The sequence below is a fragment of the Lagopus leucura genome, unplaced genomic scaffold, assembly GCF_019238085.1.
Source record: "Lagopus leucura isolate 7727_CA_CO unplaced genomic scaffold, USGS_WTPT01 Super-Scaffold_100012, whole genome shotgun sequence".
In the NCBI taxonomy this organism is placed as follows: Eukaryota; Metazoa; Chordata; class Aves; order Galliformes; family Phasianidae; genus Lagopus; species Lagopus leucura.
In genome coordinates, this window is record NW_024962267.1 from 8,398,649 (window position 1) to 8,419,741 (window position 21,093).

At 37.2% G+C, this 21,093-nt stretch overlaps 1 protein-coding gene across 8 annotated transcripts in view; it reads left to right on the plus strand.

The window, feature by feature from the left end:
* The window catches only part of ABI2 (abl interactor 2), a 65,281-nt gene that overhangs the window by 28,398 nt on the left and 15,790 nt on the right, over positions 1-21,093 (plus strand). For 6 of the 8 annotated variants that reach the window (XM_042874270.1, XM_042874271.1, XM_042874273.1 and 3 more), the window contains exons 2-3: positions 3,392-3,559; positions 11,348-11,524. In XM_042874270.1, the coding sequence (XP_042730204.1) occupies positions 3,497-3,559; positions 11,348-11,524 (240 nt within the window). In that variant the 5' untranslated portion in view covers positions 3,392-3,496. The remainder of the gene's footprint in view (positions 1-3,391; positions 3,560-11,347; positions 11,525-21,093) is intronic. The other 2 variants (XM_042874267.1, XM_042874269.1) reach the window with 1 other exon arrangement.

A 21,093-nucleotide genomic window follows, 5' to 3' on the forward strand; every position in this document is an offset into this window, starting at 1 on the left:
AGCTTTCATATAGCTTAATTATGTTGACATTTTCCATACATACTGTAATTTTTTTTCTCACCTGTCTCATGCTTTCTGTTCAGTGTTATTTTTTTCTTCTTTGCAATTGTTATACTATTGCTTCTATAGCATAAACGTTGTATTTCTCTAGGCAGGAAAAAGGCCATGGAGAGGTTTAATTCCTGAAGGAAAAGGATATCTTGTATAGTTAGCAGTTCAGGCCATTTTGTGTTCAAATCTGCTAATGTGATTGTGCTGTGTAAATGTAAATTTCAGGGTGGCTCAAAAAAGTGATGCATCGGCACTGCATCCTGCAGTGAAAAACGGTCAGCTTTGCTCTTGCTGCTGGTTGAATTTTACATCCTTTCTACTGTTGTGCACTCTGTTATACACTCTGGTATGGAGGGAAAAAAAAAAAAAGTATTTTCTGGTGAAGATTTGCACTGTCATTCCTGAAGAGTGTTAGGCTTAGTTTGGACTTGCATATTGAAGTGGTAACTAGTAATGACTTTTTCCAAGCATGTACTGTTGCACCTTTGCTGACTGAATTTGTAGTCTAGGTTGTAGCTCTAAGGCAATCCATCTCATGTAATATATCAAGCTTATAATTTTGTTTTGTTTTTCAAGGAAGCCAAGCAGTGTATTAGTAGTGGGTGCTTCCTACAAACTGGAAACTTTTTCCACGGATTACTGGGCAGTGTTATGGCTGGGGCTTCGGTGCTGGATCCTGCTCCCGCTGCAGTGGGGCTGGTGGCTCTTGCCAGCAGGTGGCACATCCTTCTTGGAGAGCTCTGTGCTGAGGGAAAGCAAAGCTCTCAGGGCTGAGAGCTGGAGGGAGGTACACTGTGCTATGGCTCAGGGGGGACTGCCTGGGGTGGGGTTTGTGGGGGAGAAGAATGCTACCAGGATGGACGCTAAGCTGCTGCTTGCAGATTGGTGATGGCACAGCAAACATAGATGATCCAGAGGTGGTATCTCCTGAAGGCTGTATCTCCTGGTGATCCAGCTGTGATGCTCAGATATCTTCTTAGTACTGCTTGCGAGGTGAAGCTGGAAGTTCAAGGGAAGTTCAAACTTTGTGTCGGAGAACTGGGGACTCTGTATAATGGCATGCAGAGCAAATCATATTTGTTCAGGTTATCAACCAAACACCCAAACGTGGCTCTCAATAAGAAGGGATTTTGTGTGTATAATGGATCCAGATGTGTTTGTAGGTTTTCTTTTGAGAAACAATTTCCCTGTTGAAAGGGTGTAAATGGAAGTGACTTGAATTTGAGTATTGGGTGTACATCAGTGGAAGAACTAGGTTGGAACTTGGATTTATGTTTGAACCTCCTGAAGCAGTAAAACCATAGCAGAGGCTCATAATTTCTAAAACGATAGATTGCTTTCTTTTTGTTCTCAAACACTTTGGCTATTAATGAAGCAAATTGTGCTTGCTGGCTTCTACTCAGCTATTCTGGATGTAGAGTGTACTAATGTAAATCAGCAGTTTTTGCTTCTATAAATAGGCTTCAGTAGCAGCTGCAGAGCAAAACTGACACTCTTCTGGTCATTTTTATTATTGCCATTCAGAAGTTGTTTGAATAGCTGTGAAAATGTCCTGTGGTGTGTGTGCTCACTGATGTGGTATTAGCAGGCTGAGCTGAGGTTACGAGTGGGAAGAGAGCATGTTTTAGATGCTGATGGTGTGAGAGTCGATGCAGAGAGTTCTGTATTCCTCTGTTTGGGAGTTCCTAAGCTAAGTTTGGAGTTCTTTTAGATAAAATATATGTTACCCAGATGGCTGAAAGTCAGCAATTCTTAAATGGGGTTTGAAGACTGTACTTTTCTAAGGGCTTTATGGCTAGGTGTGAGCCATTACATGCATCCTTGCTTGGAGATCATCATCATATTGTGCCCTGAGAAGGCATGATATGATGATGACTGCCCCTTCTGCAGCCCATAGGAGCTCTGCTGCTGTCCTCATTTTGGGAAGCAGAATGGAAAGTGGTACTAGTGGGTCCAGCAAGGAGGAGGAATGTTGCAGGCTGACCATTGCCATGACTGGTTTGCAAAGAGTACTGAACATTTTTGGGCATTTAATTGAAGTCCTATGCTTGTGTTTGTGTTGTGGTGTTGGTATTTATTTATTTATTTATTTATTCCTTGAAATCTTGCTTTTGAGGATCTTAGTGCAAGGTCTGATGAAATACTTCATACTACAAGAATGACTTTCCTGTAATAAGGGTAGGGTTGCTTTCTGTGCCACCTTAAAGCACATGTTGTCAAATGGATGGTAGATTCAGCTTGTGCTGAAGCATGCAGAATTATTTTAATTTCCCTCTCTAATAAAAGCATGTTTCTTGAACCTTGGTACTCAATGTTTGTGAAAAATATATAAAGGAAAAGAAATTGTAAGATGGAGTATTACAATGGCACGTGGGTGTAGAGAGCACTTGTCACCTGCTACTTCAGCAACAGCATCATTGGCCTGTAAGGAGGATAAAGATGACTGAAGTGAAATTCACTGTATCCCTAGCCCTAGCAAACCAGGAACTGAATTTTATTAGTGTCTCATTTGGTGTGTTTTAGCATTGGATTAAGCTGTATTCTTTATGCTGAGTTAGCTTCTACTGATGTTAACTAATTCTAGGAGAAATGCTTTGAGGACTAGGCTTTTAGCTCATTAATTCTCATGGTATTTGAAATTAAATTTGTTTTTATATATGGATCCTCTGGTTTGACAGATTATATATTTTAAGTGCTCTTCTACTAGAATCGTAGGTCATACAAATTCTTTGCAGAAGAAAATACAAAGTGAAAATGATCAAAACATTTAGGAGAACAACAAGAACTTATGTGATTCCATTCATGTTTGAATTCAGCTACCACTTCAAGGGAATAGTAGTAATTAATTCACAGTGGCTGAGTGCCTCCATTTTTAATGACCATTTGTGGCAATAGTGGGGTCAGTATGATTGAGAGGGATGAGGAATATGTACAAAGTTTAAAAGGGAGCCTGAATTCTGTAATAGGAGTGTTTTCTTGTCTCATTGGAGAAACAAACCAAATTGCAACTATGATGAGCATTAAGTATTTTGGAGTGATTTTAAATTTTTTATGGAAGTGTGATAGAAGTTGTGCTTTAAAATATGAAAATGTTCCTAGAAAAGATCAGCATGTTGTATACTATCCTAATTCCTTTTATAAAGTCCTGAAACTGTTAACATACAAAGTTAATGTCTTTTGTGTAGTGGAAAAAAATGTAAAGGAGGAAAAATGGTAGCTTTTATGTACAGTTAGTTTGAATTCTGTAATTCATTGTCCTTTAAAGAAAGGCAAAATGAGTTAATTCCATGAATCTTTGTGCAAGAGACTTACTGAATAAACCTTTTATTTCTGCTTTCAGTCAGCAGATAAGCAGCGAGCCCTAGAAGAAACCAAAGCCTACACAACCCAGTCATTAGCAAGCGTAGCCTATCTGATCAACACTTTGGCAAACAATGTTCTTCAAATGCTGGATATCCAGGCATCTCAACTTCGACGCATGGAATCTTCGATCAACCATATTTCACAAGTGAGACTTCTTTCCTGATTTTTCTTGTTGTCTTTTCTTGAAGTTATACAGCAAGTAAAAACTCACAGTGTGCAACTTACCTGACATTTTGTGAAGAAGAAAAATGGTTAGATTTAAAACTGGGGGATGCATTTCTCTTAGTATTAAACCTAGGAATGGTGTCTGTGTGATTTTTTTTTTATTTTATTTTATTTTATTTTATTTTTTTATGCTTGTATTATTGTGAATATTTTACATAGCATATGTAGCTGAGGCCAGTTTATTGTTTGGAAATGGGTTTGTTTGTTCTGTGTATAAAGTGAAAAGCACAGGTAAACAGCTAATGGAAAATTCAGAAAACTATGCTAAGAGATGGATTATCCTTTCCAACTCTTGTATTCCTGTATGAGGTATTGAATAGCAGCAGATTTTTAGAATAAATTTTAAAAAGTGAAATAGATGGTGGAAAACAATACTTGTCATCTTTTCCCTTTACCTGTTGCTGTCATACTGGTGGCATCTGATGGTAAAAGCACATGTGGCTTTTCATAATTTGTAATGGAGCAAATAGATGGCAAAGTTAACGTCTCAAGTTTCTGTACGGCTACAAAATGCCTGTCACTGCAGTTTAACAGAGCAACAATAAAGTGGTTTACTGTTATCAAGAAGCCATGTGTGACCACAACACTGATGAGGGAGTTTTGATAACAAATCTATAATTCCTTCTCAGTTTATTCTTGTTGGAGGTTTACGTGTCCGAGATAGGTTAAAAGGAGAAAGAGTAATGATACAGAACTTTCTGTTTTTCTACTAGTGTACAGTTACTTGGTTTCCTTACTGAACTGTAAAAAAAAAAAACACCCAACAGATGAGTGAAGTTTATTTTTATCAGTAGGTCAGTGAGAGTGGGTGGATGCAATCTATTAACAAGAAAATGTTGTAGCTGGCTGCCTTGTTCCTTTATGGTTATGTTTTCTCCACCTGAGATTCATCTTCTCTCTTGTGGATGATCTCTCTTATAGTTCTCCAAAAGTTGAAACTCTGTCTGTAAAGTGGATTGAGATCTGTTAACTTGCTTGTGCTGGAAGGGCTGCTAAACTGGTGGAGGACTAGACCAGCAACATTTTGTGCTCTCTTAATGAGCCAAGTTGATTTACTGAGGGGTCAGATGAATTCCAAGCAGGTGCAAAGAAAGGGGCAGCCTGAATTTTCCCTCCTGCTGGTGGCACGCTACTTGATGGCTTCAGCCATCTCATGTGGCTGCATCTTTAGAAAAAACCTCAGAAGTTTCATTTCTTCTGCTGCATAGTTCTTGTAATCCTTAACTCAATATGTATTTTTTTCTCCAGAAAATGTCACAAGTTGCTCTGCGTGACTGTATGTGTATGGGCTGTGTACATGCTGTGTCTGACATTGCTGTGTATTTCTGTTAGGATGTCAGGAAGAAGTTTTTTACTGAGAGAGAGATGAGGTGCTGGAACAGACTGCCCAGAGAGGCAGTGGATGCTCCATCCCTGGAGATGTTCAAGACCAGGTTGGATGGGGCTGTGGGCAGCCTGGTCTAGTGTCAGATCGAGTTGGTGGCCCTGCCTCTGGCGGGGGGGGTTGGAACTTGGTGATCCCTGAGGTCCCTTCCAACACAAGTCATTCTGTGATTTGGATGTGTGTATATACTTCTGCGTGTGTGTGAGGTGGGTGAGCCTGGGTGCATGTATACAGTTCTTAGGAGGCTAGTGCCAGCTGACAGGTATTTTGGCTATTTGAGAGCCTAGCATGGAATACAGAATAAAACTACTTGAACTCAGTGGATTTTCTATTTTAGAGATACATGAAATATATTTGTCACGCAGTTTCTGTAAAGCAATTCTGGGGAAAGGTTCATGGCATTTTTAACTTTTTCCTTCTGAGAACCTGGATTTTATGCAGGTTGACATGTTTAGATCGCATGTTTTTGTCTCTTGTACAAAAGGCGTGGTTACTAAAAATGGAATGCTAAGTTATCAGTACCTGTTACACTCTGCATTTGTACAACCAAGCAAAATTAAATTTTTCTGATTTTTTTTTTTTTTTTAAATATCTCTGTAGAATTGAAAACAGAAGGTTGTTTTTATTGCCTTTTTTGTTTGTTTACTGTATTATCCATATATAGGATGCTCCCCAAATCTTCATGGAAGAAGTGATATCAGAACAGACACTTATATGAAGTGTGCTGGTCCTAGGAACTTAAGACTAAGTTGTATTTAATGCCATCAGAAATGGGTCCATCTGACAATACTGATATTGTGTTATATTCTCAACTTCAGTAGTTACTTTTCTTTAGAAAATTTATTTTTGTCACAGTTGCTATGTAATAAATAATTTCAGTTCAGTAACTTTGACTGTACTCCTGGAACAAGTCAAACCTGTGGAAAATTTCTGCCATCTTTTTTTTTGTTGTTTGTCAAGTGACATTAAATATTTCAGGGTATAATAATACCTCATGGCCAAATTATCATTTCTCTCTGACTTGAAATGATATCAGTAACATAGAACAGATTGGTGACTACCATCTGCTCACATTTGGCAGCACATTACTGCACTAATACTTTGGTCAGTACACAGTGAGATTTAAATTTAGAAAACACTAGTTCAGGTTATGATATGTAGTTGTGTAGCCCTGCTTTTGATTCTCATTCAAAATCCTGCAGGTGCTCCAAAGAGGGGAGCAAAACCCAAGTCTTTGGTGTTTTGCTAAAAGTGTTTGGGTTTTAGTAAAAAAAAAAAAAAAAAAAAAAAAAAAAACTTTTTCAGAAGTGCTTGTTTTGCTTAAATGTAGCTCCAACTCAGAGTCGCAATAACTTCAGAGGATAAAGCATTCTAGTTCTCTGCTCGTACGTAGAATGCAAATTTATGTCACTTTTTGTGTTTCCTTATAAATGTCAACTTAATCAAAGAACCGAGACAGAAACTGATGACCATTTGTGGATGTTCAAATTGCATATAGGTCCTCCATAAGGAAATCATTTTAATGAAAGTGATTAAATCCTGTTAGTCTAAAATCTAGATTACTTTGTTTTGGTTTAAAGCCTGATGAATCTATCTGTTCTTACTTGCTTTCTTGATCTTTGTCCAGTAATAGATAATATGCATTGTTTTATATTTGAATAATTTCAATCCTAAATACAGATCGTCTGTATAAATATTTATACTCGTTAGAAAAATTCTGTTAAAATTTTTTCAAGTTAGCAGATGCTGTGAAACATCATCTCCAAATTCTTTAAAGTAACTTTGCAGATTTTCAGGTTTTACTATTCATATGATTTGGTCAGATTTAGTTATAAAATACTCTTAGTGAGAAAGTTGAGCTTTAAAGCTATTCTCTGCAGGTAATTATATAAACAAGTGTTCTGTCACAAAGAGTTCAAATACAGTAAGAGTGATGTGTTGTCCCCAGTGGTGCTGTAGGATGGAGAAACCTGCTTCATCCTCTTATTGTAGAATTTGTCTCCCATGGTGCTGCCAGTCATGAGCAGCGAATGGATCACAGGCTGAACTCTTCTGTAGTCAGCACATGGTGCTTGGTTGAACTGCAGCAGTGTGCGTGAGCCAGGTGGTCTCTGCATGGAAGCTCCCTTGGATCTTCCACTGAGCTGTCGGTGAAGGCTGGTAACTGTTTTCAGTTGTCTTTTTCTTGTGAATTATGTGTAGCCAGACATTTCTAAAAGTGGCAAGTTCTAATAGACAGACTTGTCTGAAAATGGCATTGCAAATCTAATTTTGCACAGTAGATTTTACCACTTAATTGGGTAGGTAGCTCTTCAGCATCTTAGTGTCATTATGACCTCCTACTGTACAGAACACATTTAAATATGTTGAAGCAACAAAGATGTCACATTTCTGATGTCAGTTCTTCATTTTAAAGTAATAGTCCACTTTTCAAGCTAATTTGAAATAAGATAGTTATATTTAAAAAAACCAAACAAACAACTCACCAAACAACTTAGCATCATTGTGCTTAAGCAGCCTTTTCTCAGAAGGTGTTTTTAAAGTGCATTTTAAAAGCCCAAACAAACTGACAGTATATTGATAATTGAAAATTAGGATGTTTTGAGTAGTGTAAAAATTGAAGGCTGTGGAGACTTTTGTTTCTGAAATTTGACAACAGATTGGGCTTCCAGTGTGCTAGCTTAGTATTCTGGGAAATTTCATTCACAGCAATAAATATTTTTTTTAAACTCTGACTTCTAAGTAAAGTGGTGAATAATATTAGTTTTGTTTTTCTCCTTAAGCCATTGATTGCCTTTTGCAGATGTTATGGAGGGTATTTGGAAAAAATGGTAATGATGAGTCTAGCCTTTAATGAACTTTCTATTATGTAAGTGCTTTTGCCTACTGGAGTGATGGGGGGAAAAATGCATAACACTGTCAGGAGTTAGAAAGTTTTTATCAGACAATAATATTTTAAATTATGGAAGTACAGAGTGTATCCCATCTGCTGCTCCTGCTGGACTTCACAAGTTCAGTGTTCTGCTAATCCAGCTATAACCCCCAACAATGAAACACACTTTGTCATATTCTTGGAGATTTTCTGAAGAGAATCATTTGAAATTGATGCTTCTCAATAGAAGTTTCTGTATCAGTGAATAAATATTCTTTTGACATTTTTCTTAAGGGATTTATGCTAGTATTGGAGACAACAATTATCTGTGCTGTAGATAAATATTTTGATTTTTAGTAGCAGGTTAATCTTTGTTGTGTTTTCTACTAATTAAATAGCTTAATGTTCTTTTCTGCTATTATACAAATGTCTTAAGATCTTATAATTCCAGTAGTCAACTAATCAAGAAAATGAAATTTTTTGAACAACCTTCCGACACAATACAATTTGGGGCATATTTGCCTGAAGTGGATGCTGTTTTAATGAGCTTAGTCAATCATCCCATTGCTGCTAAAGAAAAAGGAGATGTTCTGAATCATAATGCAGGAGAACCCCTGTTAGATGAGCTTCAGGTTGTAATCAGGTTTTATGCTTTTTGTTGCTTGTTACTGAAGTCGTGCCTCGTTTATCACAGTAGTCCTTAAGGAAACTGAATGTTCTTACAATTCCTACTTAATTATTAATAAAACCCTCTCATAATTCATGGAAACAAGTTTCCACAGTGCCAAGATGCTGTCTCTACAATAACACGTGTGTTAAATATCTTCATTCGCCTTATGTTTGTAGATAATTGTGTAATATAATACTAAAAGTGCATGATTAAGTTTGCTGAAGAGATGCACTTGAAATGCAGGGTAAGAAAAACTTCCCAACGCTGTGCTGAATTACTTTCTCCGTTTTGTAGATTGAAGCCAAAGCTCTAAGAACATAGCATCTGAGGTAGAAATAAACTTCTGATTCAGAGCCGCAGGACTGTGATGTTGCTGTACATCTGAAACATTATATAGCAATTGAGAAGCAGTTGCTCCAGCAGCTGGGGTTGTTTAACTTTTCAGCAAATGTGGTCAGAGGCCCATGAGACGGAGAACATAAAATGTTTCTGCGCTTCTCTAGTGTCACGTCTAGATCACAGATGAAGTCTGAGATAGCAGTAAAGAATGGAATTCTTCTGTGGTATTAAACGTAAAACTGTCTTTCAAGTTGTTACAGATGTATGCAGTTAGATTATAAAAACCAAGATGAACAAAACAAACAGATGAAACAATTTGTGCTGAGTCCCCAGCTGCTGAGGCAAAGTTTTTGTAGACCACCTCTTGGGTATAATGATGATGTGAACCACTCCCTCTGCTGAACTGTCAAAGTGAAGGTTTGGCACAGGGTAGGGACTAAAATACGTCAGAAGATGAATAGTAGATTTTACTCTGATGCAAAATGGTACTTTTTTCCTGTGTTGGATTGGAACATATGCATGTGCTGTTTGCTCTGGTGCCATAAGCACTGTATGAGACATGAAGAATCTGACTCACACTGTTCCCTTGGGGGATAGTATCTAGACCTGGTCATCCCAGGAAACTTCAGAAGGGACTTTGGCAAAATTAGTTGTGGAGCAGCTTAATTCTTAAATTAAGCTTGCACAAACTGAATTTCTGCAAAGGTTCATGTGTTGACCAGATTTGGGTGGGTTTTTGTAAGGGTGATGGAGAATGTATCCCAAGTAGTTTAACTGCCCTAATAGATTTCCAGTTGTTACCCAATGAACTTGAGCTTTTCCAAAGACAGGATTGCCAACATATTCCAAGATTAAATAATCTGTTTACTTGGTAGCTTTGTTCGAACAAATAGCTGTGTAGCTTTGGTAGAAGCTTTATTGCTGTAGGCAGGTGGTACCAGAAGTGGCAGAAATGGACAGGACAAAGCTGTATTAATTGATTCAGTTTAGCTAAGGTGCAAGATGTTGAAAATAAGTTGCTGGGAAATAATAGGTAATCTTGATAGATTGTAGTTTAAACTTGCACGTTGTGCCCTGAACATTTGGGGAAATTCTTCTCTGGAAAGAGTTTGAAGAAACGGCTTTTAGGAATTGTTGTTTGTTTATTTTGGTGGGAGTTTTGTATGTTTATTTTGTTTGCATGCTTTTGTTTGTGGTTTTTTGTTCATTTGTTTCATGTTTTAGAATTACTTTCATAGATAATACAGACATACAAGATTGTTTTTGCTGCTTCTGTTATCGTTGGCTCAAGCAGAAGTGTAAAACATTGTAGCCAACCCTGCTGTTCCAGTGCCTGCCCACAGAAAAGTAAAATTCAGAAAACTTTTGTTATGAAAATAATTTCTCATTTGTACCTGTTCCTTCATAATTGCTACAGAGCATTTGTGTTGGCTACAAGAAGTCTCTCTGGTACTGTTCGCGATCAGAAGAAATTTTATGAATGATTAACAATATTAATGATGGTAGTTCTGAGTGTTTTCTCACTTTAACCTGTCACTAAAATGTTCACATCTGTGAAGTTTTTTGTAGGCAAAGTTGTTCTGTCAACAAATGATGATGATGATTTTTTTGGTTAATGCTGCATGCAACTCTGTGCACCTTGCTTTAAGAGGGTTGTTTTTTTCCCTGCAAGAGATGGGTTGGTTTTTTTGATAATGTTCTCTTTTTCCTTCTCCTATTAAAATAAATAAATAAAATTCAAGTACATGTTTTCAAAGAATGAATTTTCAGTAGGACCTTGTTTCTGAGGTAGATATTCTCTGATGGTACTCATGGTATGATTTTTGTGTTATGGGAGGGATGGCTTTTCTTTGCAAGCCTTACCCATTCTAAATGAAGGCACTGGGCTTAACGACGTAAAATTTCACCATTGCTTTTTGATAATGAGTTTGTAATGATTGAAGCACCTTGTCTGATTTGTCTGAGAGAAGCTGTATTCTGCTGTATAGCTACCAGTGCTAGCTTAGCAAACTCTCTTAGTGTGAGAAAAGCAGCTTACAGTTTGTTTTTCAGGTTGTAGAAGTTCAGGTTTGGGAAGATATCCTTACGCTTCATCTCAATGGAGGGTATTTCAAAGACCAGCTGAGGAAGCAGTTGTAGAATTTAAAAAGATAATTAATAGAATTGTATAAATCAGTGTCAGTAAATTCATAGGAAATAAAAAATATTTTGCTCAATTGTTAAGAATGAGAGTAATAGAAAATCCAAAGGACTTGTGGCCGTTAGTGTAGGTTTGGAGGTGACAGGTTCAACAGTAAATCAAAGATGATGTAAGCAAGTATATATAGTGATATGTTTAGCTCAGTATCAAAACATTGGAACTGATTTAGAGGTTTTTTTTTTGTCTACTGACTCTGTATTCAAATGCATACCACTGTTAGTAAATACACTGCGTCTTTTGTAGACGGTGGACATTCACAAAGAGAAAGTTGCTAGAAGAGAAATTGGTATCTTGACTACAAACAAAAACACCTCAAGAACTCACAAAATCATTGCACCAGCTAACTTGGAGCGACCAGTTCGCTACATCAGGAAACCTATTGATTATACAATTCTAGATGATATTGGACATGGAGTGAAGGTAGGTGATATTGTTAAAACAGCCAAACTGCAAATACTTTGTTTATGTGTATTTACAAAATAACCTGATGTTTTTCATGGTAATATACCAGTTTCTTCTTGCCTGGCCAGTGTGTCTATAGGTGTAAGAGGAGTTCTGCAAGACTGCAGTTACTCTTTCCCCTTCCCTTTCTCCTTGAACCTCACAGCTCACTGAATCTTATTTCTGAGGATATTTGGGACTGTACATCTCAGCTTTTACAGTGCTTCTGAATGTGTTCTTGTGTGATGCTGCTCTTACTATTTGGGTCAGTTGTCAGGATATACCTGAGTAATGAAAGGTTAATGACTATCTCTCACTTTTCTCTCTGAATTAGCAACACAGAATATGATCCAGCTTTAATTGGAAGCTCATCTGAAGAAAGTGTTTGCATAAGTAGTACTAGTTGCTCTCTTCTCTAACTTCTGTCAATCTGTCGTACCCATATCTTGTAATGTGCTTTGCTAAAGTGAGCTCTCTACAACTTTTTTGCCACATAGGGTTTCAGAATAGTGGTGCCAGGCTCAAAGCCGGCTGATCCTGGTCTTTTAAGACTAGGATAAGTGAATTTCGGGGTAAAGATCAGAACAAGACACAATTGGTGGCTGTTCTGTACAACTCTTAGAACAGCACAACGGCAGTCATGTCAAGTGTGGGATTACATGTATGTAGATTTTTTTGAAGCATTTCCTGAATGCAAGCAGAGTCTTAGCAGGCATGTCATTGTCTTGTTGTTAAACTGTGCTGCCAGGAAAACAAATATGGAAATGAGAACACTGACAGGGTTAAAGTTCCAGGAGAAGAAAGGTAAATAACACAAAGCTGTGTCATTTGTACGTGACAAACCTACAAATCTATAAGCCTCTGCATTAGTGGTACAGTAAGATGTTTCTTCTAGTCAAACTACACAAGAATTTCTTTTTGTTTGATACCTACCTGCATTGGATTGTCTGTGATGTTCAGTTCAAACTGTCACCTTGGATTTAGGTGACAGCAAGTTGCTTAACCTGACTTTTAAAATTCAAATTCTTAACAGTCCTGTTTAAGTATTTCTTCAGAACAATTTTACTTAAAGTCTTCTTCACATCCTGTTAGTCAACTGAAAAGATTTTTCACCATTTCTTACCAAAACGTTCAACTTCAGTTTGTGACCTTAATCAGATTCTCAACAGACAAGTAACTCCTTAATTTAGAGAAAAAATATGAACAAAGAAAACCAAAACAACTCCTGCAATATCAATAATAGCTCCTATTTTATAATTCTTGTGTTAAGATCTACTACCTATTCAAATTCTGAATATCTGCAGGTCGACAAAACTCTGTCTGGATATTGTTCTTGATAATATATATATAATTATGATCACTTTAATGAAATTATTTTAGAACTCATTAAAAAAAGTTTTAATTGCTCTACAACACAATGTTACTTCCCACTGGCTTTAAACCCTTATAGTTGCTATTCTACTTACCTCAGTGTAGCAGAATCAGACCCACTGTGATGCAGTGGCTGATGAGTCAAATGTGTATTGGCATCCATTTGTTCTGCTTGTGATATACTTGAAACAGCATCCAGATGTACTGTTTGCAATGTACTGTATTTATCTAGAAAAGAATGTGAAAAGCCTTGGAAAAGCATTGTGTGGTTAGTGAAACATTAAGCAAACATTAAGATACGGATCCAATCCTGTGTTCAGTGCTGAAGAAGGAACCACCCTCTTGTTGGTAGGGCGAAAGTGTCCAGTTGTGTTATTATGAGCTTGTTAATTTTGTTCTGCTTGAGTAACTGCAGAGTAGTTTACTAGATCTCCTGCTGGACAAGAAAGAGAAAAAAGATGAAAGTTAGCTTTAAGTGTGCTTATTTATAGTCATTTATTGCTTGAGCTTAAAAGCAATATTGCAATTGAGCATTTTCCCTTAAAATGAGTACTTGACAAGTTAGTGAATAAATAGTGTTGAAGTTGTAGTTATTATTAATCCTCTGTCTACTTTCCTGCTGTAGGGCTTTCCCTCTAGCACTGGGACACAGAGTTATTTATTATCAAGACAGTGGAAAAAGTAGTGTAGCATGCATTCATTGCGGTCCCTGAAAATGATTGTGAACTGGACTGAGAGTAAAATAAAGGGGAAACAGGAGCATCGTTGGCCAAGAAATCCAGCATGCCAAGTTGAAGTAAATAGTTTAACCAGTTTATTAACTAGCTATGTCACTTTCGGAAGTTCAAAACATTGGTGGGTGATTTCTTTGGGAGAAGGTGCTTTACAGAATGATGGGAGAGAATTTAAATGCCACTATATCATTCTAAGTGGTCCCTCATCATCTTGCTTCTCTGAAGCCACAGTGCTGCAAAAATACAAAGAACTTCTTATCTGAAAGGGACTTGCTTTATTCTTTTTGAATGTTTCTTGGGTTACAGAGTCTTCTGCTTTTCCTTCCATGAGGTTTTCTAGTCAGGAGGATGGAAAAGAAAAAAGTTTGATCCATTTGAAGTGGTGTGTAGTTGTATTAAGGTTCTGCAATTACCAAGCAGTACTGCTGAGGAGAGGATCACCCCCTCCTGGGCCCTTTCATGGAATTGACAATCTTTTTGGCCACTACAAGGACACCTGGCTTTCCTGTGAAGCAGTGATTTCTTTTTTGTTAATATCAACATGGAATTTTGAACTTGAAGGCTGCTTTCTAGTAAATCAGATTATGCTTTCTTTGCTACATTAGGTTCTTGTTATAAGCTAAGTGAATGAACCAGATTGGTCCCGGCTGTTGAGATTCTGCCCTGTTTTACATTTGGTGTTGCAAGAAATTGAAGTAATGTGATGTGCAATGTGTTCAGATCAGCTGAACTGAAAACAGATCAGAAGATATTAAAATGGGAGGATTACTTGTACTGATATTTTTATTATGGGGAAAGAAAATATATGGTATTATGCCAGTGAGATATTGTGTGACTTCATGCCAAAAGCACAAGGCATGATGATTTACTCTTGGTCTTTGTTCAGGAGATTTCTCATTGGACCAGATTAAGAGTTAACTACTAGCATTGTCTAGGAAGCAGCATGTATTAGATCAATATTTAGAGGTTTTTTTTCAGCTGGTTGTGAGTATGCTAATGCAGGGAACTGAATTCAGTTGAGCTCAGGGTATTGATACGTCCATTCTTTGGAATGAAAGCTCCAAAAAATAATCTCTGAAATTAATCCATCAAGGTCTTATTTTTCATTCTGAAGGATGGTGACTTACAGTTAGTACTGTAAGAACTCGAGTAAACAGTGTACTGACAACTGAGCTTTAATTTTGAAGTGTTAATGTAAGGGCTTTGTGATCAACATATATTGAAAGTTTCAGCTTGAAAATCTTTTATTCATGACACATTCTGCTTTAGCCACTCTTTCTATGATCTACTGATACATTATTTTGTTGATGCTGAATGCTTAACTTTTTTCTTTCTTTTTCCTTTCTCTTCATATCCTGAAGTTCCAACTAACCTTTCAATGCTTTTTTTCCTTACCTCTTTTATTTGCTCCATTTATGCATTAAGTGGTTGCTTAGATTTAAGGTAAGAAATCCCAGGGCTGGATTACCATTCTTATTCTTCTGAGACTATTACACACGGGGAAATGGTTATGTGAATGTTACAGATTGTTTAAAACAACGTTGCTCTCCTTCCTGTGTATCAGACAATCTGTTGGATGATTTCATTGCAGATAAACATTTTGTGATGGAGATTGACATATTTGCATAAGGAAGCTAGCAGTTCATTTTAAAAGCTTTGTGGCAAAATATTGAGTATCTTAAATGTATCTACCAGATCATTTATAGAGGAGGAATATTGTGCTAACTGCATTTTAAAAAAATAGTGATGACCTAGCAGCTGGACATGAGCCTCCCCCTGTGTAATATTCTTTTTATCCTATATACGGTATGAGTTATTATTTGATTGGGATTAATGTTTCAGCTTAAGCATTGCTCCAATAAGGGGGCTCTAAAGGTGTGTAAAATAAAAGAATAGTAATAATGGAAATCTGTACATATTTTTTAAAGTTGCAGTATCCTTAATTTTTTCAGAAACTGGTAGCAGTATTTAAATATGAAGAGCCACTCAGTGACTGGTAGGCTATTAATTGACTAATGTATCAGAAATTCAGACTGGAGTATGAGAAGTTGCTGAGGATCTCAGAGATATTCAAACTGTAGTGTTAGTGGTTGCAGTACTAACAGCAAAAAGCCTTAAAATTTGACAAGAAGTGGATGAAGTTGCATGATCCAGCATTGGGATGCATTAAGTAGTAAATAGGCTGTAGCCTTTATTGAGCATTTTGGCATTGTTGTCTTCTTGAAGTGCATCTGGTTTGGGCATTTGGGTTAGAGGGAGTGAAATTTCTTTAGTGGCAGCCATGGTTTTAAAGAGGGAACTGCATTTGAGAGCGTAGAATACTAAGGCATCACATGGAAAATATTAATTAAATGAAGTTCCAAGTTGATGTGAAATGTTTTTCATTACTAAGTATTTCCTGTGACTAAAAAGCTAAAAGAAAACCCTGCACATTCCTGTTAAATAGCTGCTAGATATCCTAATGATGCCCCTGTGGGGTTGACCAGCTGATACCTGTGGTAAGGTATTGCTGTGTATGTAGCACATCTGACTGCAATGAACATTTTTTAATAAATAAAAGGAGACTTCTCATGTCAGTGTAAGGTGTAGAGTCGTGTAGTGTTTAATTGTTTTTTGAGGGTTATAAAATAGATCTCCCTGTCTGTTACTGTCTGTCTGTATGAAATGGATACTTCTGGTGCTGATCAGGCCTTATTCTGCATGCAGCCCATGCTAGATGATGCTTTTAGAATGGGAATGGGCAAACTGTGGGTTCCCTTTGTTGCCTTCTGCAGTTATGAACCAGTAATGACCATCCTAGAAAAGTAACTACAGATCATGCGTGAACTGCCATTATCTGTGCATTGTCTGCCGTGGTGGAAAATCTCTTCTACTTTTCAGATTTTCTTAAAAATTCTTTTCATGGGTTTAGAATGAAAGTAACATTATTCGTTATAACACCAGTTGAAGTATTTATCCATTTTATTGGTGTGAACCTGATCGTAAATTCCATTTGGCAGCTAAAATGTCAGGCATCTCCTCATTACCAAAACTGTGAGGGTTTAAAAAGAACCCCATTAGTGGATGTATGTTACTCTTCAGGAGTCCTTATAGTCGCAGTGCATCAGCCTGAAAGGAGAAAACTGAAAGAAGGCCACTAACTGTAGTTCCATGTGGATATGAATTTTACTTCACTTGAGAGACTTCATATGAAATGTTTGGTCTGTGTTTATTTTTTATGGCTACAAAGAAACCTTAGTCTTGGCTGAGAGCTCCAGCATTAAACTGACTGATGAGGCAAACCTTGCTTCTGTCTGCATAGCTTGCTTTTAAATTTAAGAGACACTTTTAAGAAAACTACAGCTACCAGTCAGAGGAGTAGTATCTGCACCATCTCCTGTCAGCACATGAATTTAGAACAACATTGTTGAAGCCTTTTTGTTCTTACTGGACTTGGTTCTTCAATTACTTTATGTAAGTAAACATAGTATAAGCAGGTAAACTTGTTTGCTGAAGCTTTTACTTGTGGCCGTTAGCTAAGACAAGGTTGAAATATAGACTTTCTCTTCCATATCAACTTGTTTATCAACTGAGGGATGTACAGCTTAATTAGATTTCTAGAATAACTAGTCAAGTAGCCAAGCCCAACCTGGCAAAGCGTTTACTCTGAGGGAGCAGATGACAGGCAAAAAAGTGTAGTCTGTCCTCTCTGGACCTTTCACAAGATGAAGTGAGGCATGGGAAGTTTTTGTTCAGCATCAGGTGGTTTTTGCAGTGCCGGGTATTGAATTGCTCAGGAAGGCTGGATAGCTGCTTGGGTCTTCGGAATGTAGTCTGTGGAGCATCACTATGGGGGCTCTATTAGATTTGCCAAATCTTTTGTGACCTGAAAGATCTAGAAAATTTGGTTTGACAGTAAAGCAGCTCTTACAAAATTTTGGGCAGAGTCCAACTTTAGGTTTACTTCTTCCTGAGGTTTGGAATATATACTCTTCAGTCTTTAGGGGGAAATCATTTTATCTTGGTAATGAATCTAACAATGAGATGCTTGGCCAAAAAGTGAATGTGTTCTGGATTTGAATCTTTGTTGCAGTGAAGTTTTTTGAAGCTGTGCGGATCAGCCATATACCTCTGCAGTTCTTGTTCAAGCAATAGTGCCTTTTTTTTTTTTTTTTTTTTTTTTTTAAGCAGAATGGTCTGTTTCAGGCACTTGGGGACCTTTTGTTTCTTTAAAGTTTGTTTTACTGCTGTTACTGTGGAGCTGAGTCTCAGGGCATCCTCCAGGATGTGTTGCTAGCAAGGAGCTGCTTGTTTTAGGTTGCTTATGCAGTTTCTTCCTCAGCAAAGCATCACATTTTAGATCCAGCACTGCCAGACTTACAGCTCTGGTCCTTAGAACTTTTTTGTTGTAGCCCGGTAGCATGCTACTGCATGTTAAAAAAAAATAAAATAAAAAAAAAGTAAAAAACCTTCTGTAAGGTACCCAGTCAAAGAAATGCTTTCTGTGAGTACTTGTGTCCTCTCCCTAGAATTATTTGGAGTCCTTCCATGTAATTCCAATGGATGATGTTTTCTGTGTTTTTGCCTCCTTGGAAAGAGGCAAAACATTGAAAAAATCCCTTTATCCATTCTGTGTAGACCACGTGCAGTGCTGCTCTGGGTTCACAGGATTGTCTTTTACCACAGTCAGTGTTTTTTTCCAACACTTTGTGCCTCGGTCATTATTGCCTCTCTTAATTTTTTCTCATTCTTAGCCCAACAGTGAGCTGCTTTGTGATTTTTAGTTGCAGGCTCTGTTTTGCCATGCAGTTTCCTAAAAGAATTTGCAAGCTCTTAGATCTGTGGTTGGTTTGTATCTGTGGAGACCTGAAGTTACACAAACCACCAACAGGCAGATGTGTTCCTTTGCTTTTCCCTCCAGTAAGCTAGTTGCAGCTGGATATGTAGAGCTATGTGGAACCAGGGGAAATGTCATCGGAAACAGTGCAACTTTTATCTAGAAAGCTCCAGCTTACTTGGGAATTCTGACTGGAACACTGATTTTTGAAAACTGACAGCAACTGTAAATGTGACCATGAGTTCTGGAGCTTCCTTTGGATTGTAGAATCATCTATGAGGGATGATTGTGGATGAGGTTTTGTCTCAAACTATATTTGCAACCATATATGCAAAATGAGAAAGGCAGTAATGACAGAGTAAAGATTTGTTAGGGTCAGGGGGGTGTTAATAGCTTTATTAATAATTATTCTTTTTGCCTCTTAGTCAAAAGGGGAAAAATTTAAAATCTGACAGTGTTTGTATCTCAACAAGAGGTTACCTATAGTACGGTTCTGAAAGTGATTCTTTTTATTTTCTTGAGTTAGTCTGTAGCCTTTCAGTGTCTTGTGTAATAGCATTTCCAGAGATCTGTCCATTTTGATTGCTGAAATAATTTATTTGGCTCTAAGTGAAAGGGGATTTTATTCAGATGGAATTGTCTAACTTTCAGTAGCTGGTCTTCAAGTCATCAGTCCTGGCAGATTTGAAGACAGTCCTGTAAACTTCGTTTTCTCAGCATTTCAGTTTCAACCATGAAAAGTCATTTCAAAGAGCCTGAAACTGAGCTCGCTGTCAGTGCATTTCCCCATCTTTCAGCTTCTTTCTGAAGAACTGAGTCTTTGTGATTGAAATTCCTTGTTTAACAAAGGGTCACTTTTTCTTCAGCCATGTTTTCTGAAGCTTTCTTCCCTTCCTGTGCCAGGGACATCTTTGTTAGCAGTAATAACAAAAGCAACTGTCAATAACTGGAATTGTGCATCCATCAGACAAGTATTGCTTCTGCTGACTGTTGGCTGTGCAATGTCGCTGTAGTCTCTAACTGTGCTTTCCTTCCCTTCTCATGTTGCTGTAGCCCAGTGGAAGACTAACACTTCACTTCTTGTATGCAAGTAATATTACTTTTGAAAGTAAGGTTACATACTTAGGATGTTCTGTTAACTGTAAAGTGGTAGTTGGTGCTGGCATTATGTAGGCAGAAGCCAGAGTGGCCAGCTGAAACACCTGCAGGGACTGCTGGGATGCACGTGGATTGGGCTGCTGGCTGTCGTCTAAAGACACCTTTAAGCCCTGTCCTGCTGGGCCTAAGGGGCTCTTTGGAAAAGCTGTAATGAGTGATGTTGCGGTGACTGGGTTTGTTTGTTTGTTTGTTTTGTTCTTCTACAACTGAAGTAGGTGGGTGAAATAGGTGTCTCTAATGAAAGAGGAAATACAAGGGCTGCTGCAACTTTAAAAAAAAAAAAAAAAGAAAAAAAAAAGAGGATTTTGTGATACCTATTAATATTCCGTGTATAGAATAAAATATTCTTCATTTTACACTTTCCATCTTCCCTTCAAGTAATTGTAGTTCAGTGCTTACCCCATTCCTCACTTGAATTAACTTTAGAATTCTTGTTGCTTAGAGTTGGCTTAAAGGACTTTATAATGTTGTTTAAAATACTTTTTTCTTAAATTGACGTTGGAAAGCACTTTTGCACAACTAAGTCCAAATGTTTGGTTTTTGAATCTGACACACAAAACAGAAAAGTCACCAAGCTTGCAGTACTTGGTTTTCTTTTCCTCCCAGGTAATTCAAATTGTGATAGAGTGGGGTTCTTTAGAGCTAGGAAATCAAATTTGAGAGTTAGAATGCTGAATGTATTTCTCTTTATGCTGTCTCAATATTTATAAGTTTAAAAAAGCGAGCATTGTTAGTGGTTTAATGCATTGTTATGGACAAATTATGAAGGAGTAATTTGCCTTTTTAATAATATTTGCAAATGTTCCTAGTGTGTTGATCACTGTGCTTTTCTTTTTTTTAATGGGACATTAGACAAGATTTACCTTTTGGAAATGAGAAAAACTATGAAATCAAACACAACAGGAACAAAAGAAAAAGAGACATGAATGTATTTACTTTAGTTTGTTGAAAATCTCTATATCCAAGCAATAGTCTGAGCATTTGTAGATCAAAAGCTGTTTAACACAGACTTTTAAGAAGGCTGCATACAGATTCCTATAATGGTGAATGCATTGAGAGAATTGTGCTTGGCTGACAGCATACAGGTAAACAAAATGCCATTGGTGGTATTTGTTTATGATACCGAGATTGAGCGGTCAGCTAGGAACGCAGATGATTTCTTTTTCTCTGGAGGTTACAGTAAATTATTTTATATAAAAGTTTCTTTGTTAGTAATTAAACCTGAAAGAATGGGAAGGGGTGACTACAGTCACATCACACCACTGCAAATAATTTTTCTCCCCATACATTCATTTATCAATTATTAGAGATTAATTTGCTACAAATATGATGTGGGAAAAAAGTGCATCTTTATTTTTGTCTATATAGCTTTCTTTATAATTTTAAATGTGTATTGGTAATATTTATAATAAATACTATATTAAATAAGTGAAAATGTTAAAACATTAATGAAACATATTGGAAATTAT